General features: G+C 42.9%; 1 protein-coding gene across 1 annotated transcript; it reads left to right on the top strand.

Annotated features, from left to right (window-relative positions):
• The first annotated feature begins 809 nt into the window (after positions 1-809).
• Positions 810-1,763, top strand: LOC115514856 (olfactory receptor 12D2-like). The gene has a single exon (XM_030317035.1). The coding sequence runs from the start codon at positions 810-812 to the stop codon at positions 1,761-1,763; it is 954 nt and encodes a 317-aa protein (XP_030172895.1).
• The last annotated feature ends 4,092 nt before the right edge of the window (positions 1,764-5,855 follow it).

Raw genomic sequence — 5,855 nt, 5'->3', positions numbered from 1 at the left:
CCTTTATTCCTCTCACATTAAATCCTTCTATTCTCCTCTCAGGGATTTCCCAGACTTAGAAAGATGTGCCTTTTTAAAAATGTTTACTTATTTTTGAGACAGAGCAGGAGGGAGACAGAGTATGAGGGACAGAGAGAGAGGGAGACACAGAATCTGAAGCAGGCTCCAGGCTTTGAGCTGTCAGCACAGAGCCCCACATGGGACTTGAACTCACAAGCCATGAGATCATTACCTGAGCCAAAGTCGGATCCCAACCAACTGAGCCACCCAGGCACCCAAGATTTGCCTTTTTACAAGAGGTAATCCCACACCTGGATTTTAATTCAGACCTTCTTGCATTGGTGTCATTCTTTCCTTGTCTATTTTTCTTAATTAAAAATCCTTCAGGTGCTTTCTTACAATGTCTGGATATAGCAGTCTGGGCAAGTAGTTAATTAGAGTTCATTAGAACCCCTATTAGAGTTCATTAAGGAGATGAGAGGACACTTGTATCAGAAGGTAGATGTGCAGACCCAGAGAAGATGGTAGGTTGGCTATGTGCTCAGAGTCTCTGGGAGAAAGAAACATATTAATGATAATCAAATGAGGGGGAAAAATGGTGGACCAATGGCCCATAACCAACAGTTCACCATAATATCTAATAGTCTAATGAGGCAAATCCTATAAAAGGTCTGATGTGGGAACTGTGTAAAACAACAATGCCCTCCCTCAAAGTACCCATTGTGTAGACAGGAAAATCCTCAACTACAAAGTCTCTGATTCTCAACAGAGGTACGCTCCATAGAGTAATTCATCCTTTCTCTTAAGCGATGCTGAATCAAACCTCAGTCACTGCATTTCTCCTCCTGGGAGTCACAGACATCCAAGCACTGCAGCCTTATCTCTTCGTGGTTTTCCTTGCAATTTACATGGTCAGTGTGGTTGGCAATGGAGCAGTCCTCCTGGTTGTCGTCTCTGATCCAAGACTCCATTTACCCATGTATTTCTTCCTGGGAAATCTCTCGTGTCTAGATATCTGCTACTCCACGGTGACACTGCCAAAGATGCTGGAGAACTTCTTCTCTACACACAAGGCAATTTCCTTCTTGGGATGCATAAGCCAGCTTCACTTCTTCCACTTCCTGGGCAGCACGGAGGCCATGCTGTTGGCCGTGATGGCCTTTGACCGCTTTGTGGCCATCTGCAGGCCACTGCATTACTCTGTCATCATGAATTACCAGCTCTGTACCCGGATGGCTGTCACGGTCTGGACCATTGGTTTTTTCCATGCCCTGTTGCACTCCATGATGACCTCTCACTTGAACTTCTGTGGTTCTCATCAGATCCATCACTTCTTCTGTGATGTCAAGCCTTTGCTGGAGTTGGCCTGTGAGAACACGGAGCTCAACCAGTGGCTTCTCAACACGGTTACCGGGACCATTGCCATGGGCCCCTTCTTCCTAACACTTCTCTCCTACTTCTCCATAATCATCTCTCTTTTCTCCAAGACCCACTCCTGTAGTGTGCTCCGCAAAGCACTGTCCACGTGTGCCTCTCACTTCATGGTGGTCATTCTTCTCTATGTTCCTGTTATCTTCACTTACATATCTCCTACCTCAGGCAGCTCCATGGACCAGGACCAGGTCGCTGCCATCATGTACACTGTGGTCACTGCTATGCTGAACCCACTGATCTATACACTGAGGAACAAGGACGTGAAGGCTGCCTTGAGTAGTATCTTCACAAGGAGGGGCCACCTGAACACATCTAGAGCACACTTCTAAGTCAGGAATCAACAGGAGATGATGAAGTTGGTGTGTGAGGTTAGACTGCTTCTCAGATCATGTACAATATGTAAAACAGGTCGAGCTGTCCAAAGAAAAGATAAATGGGAAGTCCAGCCTGATTGTGTTAACCAAAGCATTCCTAGGTAACATAATGGAAACATGAGCCCATCGGACACCAACCATGGAATCCTAATGTTCAATTTGTGTTTGGAATATCAGTTAATGAAACTTATTTTTTTTATGTATTCTTATGGATTCTCTAAAGAAGTCAGGAATAGAAATATGCCTATATTAACTGTATGTCAGTACACAAATACTACCCAGGGATGTTTATCTTTTTTTCTTTTTAAGTTTTTATTTATACATGAGAGAGAGACAGAGAGAGAGAGACACAGAGCTTGAGAATGGGAGAGGCAATGAGGCAGAGACAGAATCTGAAGCATGCTACAGGCTCTGAGTTGTCAGCACAGAGCCTGATGCGGGGCTTGAACATAGGAACAGTGGGATCATGACCTGAGCGGAAGTCAGAGTCTTAATGGATTGAACCACCCAGGTGCCCCAGGGCTATTTATCTTTGTGGTCCTTCTCAGTTAATGTATTTAAATGTGAGCAACAAAATTCTTATGCTGTTATATTTTGAGGAGTTGAATTTAACCACTGATAATAAGAAATGGTAATTTACAAATGAGTTAAGAGGAAGTTTCAACCAGTACATCATGACTTCTTTTTTCCCTAACCTAGAGACAAGTAAGTCATTAAAACAAATGATTTAAGCACTAACTGACAGGGAGAAAATAGACAATTGTTTTTCTAAAGTGTTGTGGATCCTCTATCTCCAGAGATTTTTTAAAGTCAACTAGATAAACTGTACAGGATGGCTATTAAACATTGTTGAAAGTGGGGACAGAATGAAATTAAAATTTCTGAATCCCTCACTAGCTAATCAGTTGGCAATTTTTCCCTCAGTGTTTGCTCATGGAAAATATTGAGTTTCAAAACACTTCCTATTTTTTTTTGGTTTTACTATTTCTATGATAATTTCCAGTGACTGTTATGATGCAATATGACATAATACTGATGAAATGTGCAGAATTTATCAAAATGTTGTCTTGTTTTCCTTACTTGTCACCAAACCCAAATGTAACAAAAACAACTAAGTCATAATTGCTGAGACATTTCTGGAGCTAATGTCGGGAGGCACTGTGTTCCCTATTTTCTAAATCCCGGGGGTGGTTTCTGTGCATGAGGGATGGTGGGAGAAGCATTTATGACTATTTATAGATGCAGGTGAAGACTGTGATAGGCCTTGATGAGCTCAGGGACTGACTGTTCAAATTCTCTGCATCCACTTTTGTGAACACAAACAATGTGGTTTGATCTCATCCACTGTTTTTGGTCCCCCAATTCTACTTTTGTTTATAAAAAAAAAATAAAATGTGTCTGTGGAGAAGACATTTCTACCCTGAACTGTCTCCAGCCCATCATTTCTGTTGATCAGAATTGTTTACAAAATCCAAGCTCCACGCAGGCCGTGAACCAGAGAAGAACACGTCATTATCTGGTTGGCTACTGCTGCCTAACACACTAGCATCCCCAAACACAGAAGCTGAAGACACCTACACCAGGAAGTTGCATTCTTCTGAGGCTCGGGAATTGGCAAGAACACAGCAGGGCAGGGCTGGTTCTCCTCGATCATGTTTGTGCCGTGGCTGAGCTGACATGAGCATCCTCGCGTGGAAGAGCTGAGAGCTGCCAAAGTCTCTGTCTGGGTCTCCCTTGGTCCACTCTCTCCATGTGGCTGTTCTGTGCTTTTGCAGCATGGAGGCCTCAGGCTTGACACTCTACGTGGGGGCCAACAGACCACGGCAAAAGCTGCCAGTCATCTCTCCAACAAACCCAAGAACCAGTATTGACATCACCTGTACTATTCTCTCTTGGACAAAATGGTCACAGGTCTAACAAACTTTATAGAGAAGAAATCCCTAACTTTCATGGGAAAGAACATAAAAAAAAAATTTGTGGACATCTTTAATCCACTCTAGTCCAACTCTAATAATTAACATTGTCTCCACATACAAATCACACTTACTCTCCCTCCAAATAATACTAAAATCTCATCCCGTTGCAGTATTAGTCAGAGTCTATGTCTTTTCACCTACATTGGGTCAAGGTACAGATGAGGCTTGTTGGGTCCAGTTTCTCAAGCTTCATTCCTTTTTTATCTCAAGAACTTCAAACTGATGCGTCCAATTATCTGCCCTAGGTAGACACAGACATACATTTGGGTATGTTATGGAATGTTTTTCAGTCGTGAGAAAAAAAGGAAGTCTCACCATTTGTGAGAATAAAGACAGACCTTGAAGCTCCTTGCTAAATGAAATAAGTCAAGCAGAGAAAGACAAATACCATATATTTCACGTATACGTGGAATCTAAAAACAGAAAACAAAGAACTGAAACACAAACTGAAAGAGACTCATAGCCACGGAGAACAAACTGGTGGTTGCCAGAGGGCAGGAAGGTGGGTGGATGGGTGCAATAGAAGAAGGGGATTAAGGTTACAAACTTCCAGTATAAAACAAATAAATCACAGAGGTTAAAAGTACAGCAGAGGGAATATAGTCAATCATATTTAATAATGTTGTATAGTGACTATACTAACTGTGGTAAACATTCCAAAATGTATATAAATGTTGAATCACAGCGTGACTCCACAGCATGAAATGAATGAGGTATGTGGAAGTGAATTGTGAAGGAGAAAAACGGCAGTGCCTTGGAAGGGAGGGAACCCATTCCATGGAGAGACAAAAGGGAGAGAAAGAGAGAGGGGTTGAGAAAGTGCAGCAGTGAGTTCACACCAGAGCAAAACCTCTCCAGACCACACACTGGGGAGCAACAAATACTGAGTGTCCCCGTTCTTTTTTGCAAACAGCTGTGGAGCTCAAATTCTGAGGTTTTTAAAGTGGGTGACTCTCAGGAGCTGAGCTGTGGTACCTGCTCCTGGGGAGAGGGGAGCTGGCCCCGGAGTGCACAGTGTGGTGTAGGGATCACCAAAGAGCACTGGGAGAGAACAGTCCCCCTCCTGGAGTTCCTGAGAAGAGGGTATGTTGCCTCCCCATGGACAAAAGACCCTGAAAGTGCTACTAAAATGTCTTTCATCAGCAGGGGACAGAGGCACATGCAGAGGGAACATAAACTTTTCTGTGTTTAGTGGTACTACACCGTAGATCCCCTGCACTGTGCAGGCGTGGAACAGTTTTCCAGGGACAAAGGACTTTGTGCAGTGAGGAGAATCTCTATTCCAGTGGAGAGAAACGGGTCTGTGCAGTGCAAGGTCCTTTAAAACTTGAAATAATGAATCCCAGCTCCACGCCAAAGAAACAACATAGGGGAATTGTGGTGCAGGGTGAACTGAAGGCTCTCGCTATTCTGTGAAGGCTTTCTGAAGGCTCTCCAGTCTAGTACCGGAGATTGGTGTGGCACCATTTTCCCCACAAAACCAAAAGGGTGGAACTTCAGAGTGCAGCACAGTAACCCCATGGAGGTAGGACCCACCTACCCAACACCACCCATCTCCTTTCCAGGTGCCTGCTAACTGCTTATACTGTGGCAGGACTGAGTCTGAGCCAACACTGCCAGCCTCTATCTAGAACGGCACGGGCAGGACCCCACATGACCAAGTGCACTACAAATAGTGAGTCAAAATGACACCTGCAGTTATGGAGGAGATATGACCATCCTTAGCTTTTTTTCTTTCTTATTTTTTACTTTTGTAATCATGCTCATAATTTCTTGTTTGTTTGTTTTTTATTTGCTTTTATATATTTTGTACAATGAGCCTTATTCTTTTCTATTTCTTTCTTTTTTCTTGACTTCTTTTGTTTTTTACTTTTGTTTTCTTTGGAATCAGCCTTATAATTTTCTGATTATCGGTTGGTTGTTTTCTTTAGGTTTTTCGTTGTGTGTGTGTGTGTGTTCCCTTTCTTGTTTTATTTTTTTAGGGGATGAAGGTTTCTTTATTTTTCCCTTTTTCCAGACTTATTATGAAAACCAAAGCAAAGCACATCTAGTTAAAGTTCCAAACACTCCC

The sequence above is a fragment of the Lynx canadensis genome, chromosome B2, assembly GCF_007474595.2.
Source record: "Lynx canadensis isolate LIC74 chromosome B2, mLynCan4.pri.v2, whole genome shotgun sequence".
Taxonomy (NCBI): domain Eukaryota; kingdom Metazoa; phylum Chordata; class Mammalia; order Carnivora; family Felidae; genus Lynx; species Lynx canadensis.
The sequence above is the reverse complement of the archived record's forward strand: the minus strand, read 5'-3'. Positions and strand labels throughout refer to the sequence as shown.

What these genes read in the sequence shown, in the direction of transcription:
- LOC115514856 (XM_030317035.1), top strand. Translation starts at nt 810, where the DNA reads ATGCTGAATCAAACCTCAGTCACTGCATTTCTCCTCCTGGGAGTCACA.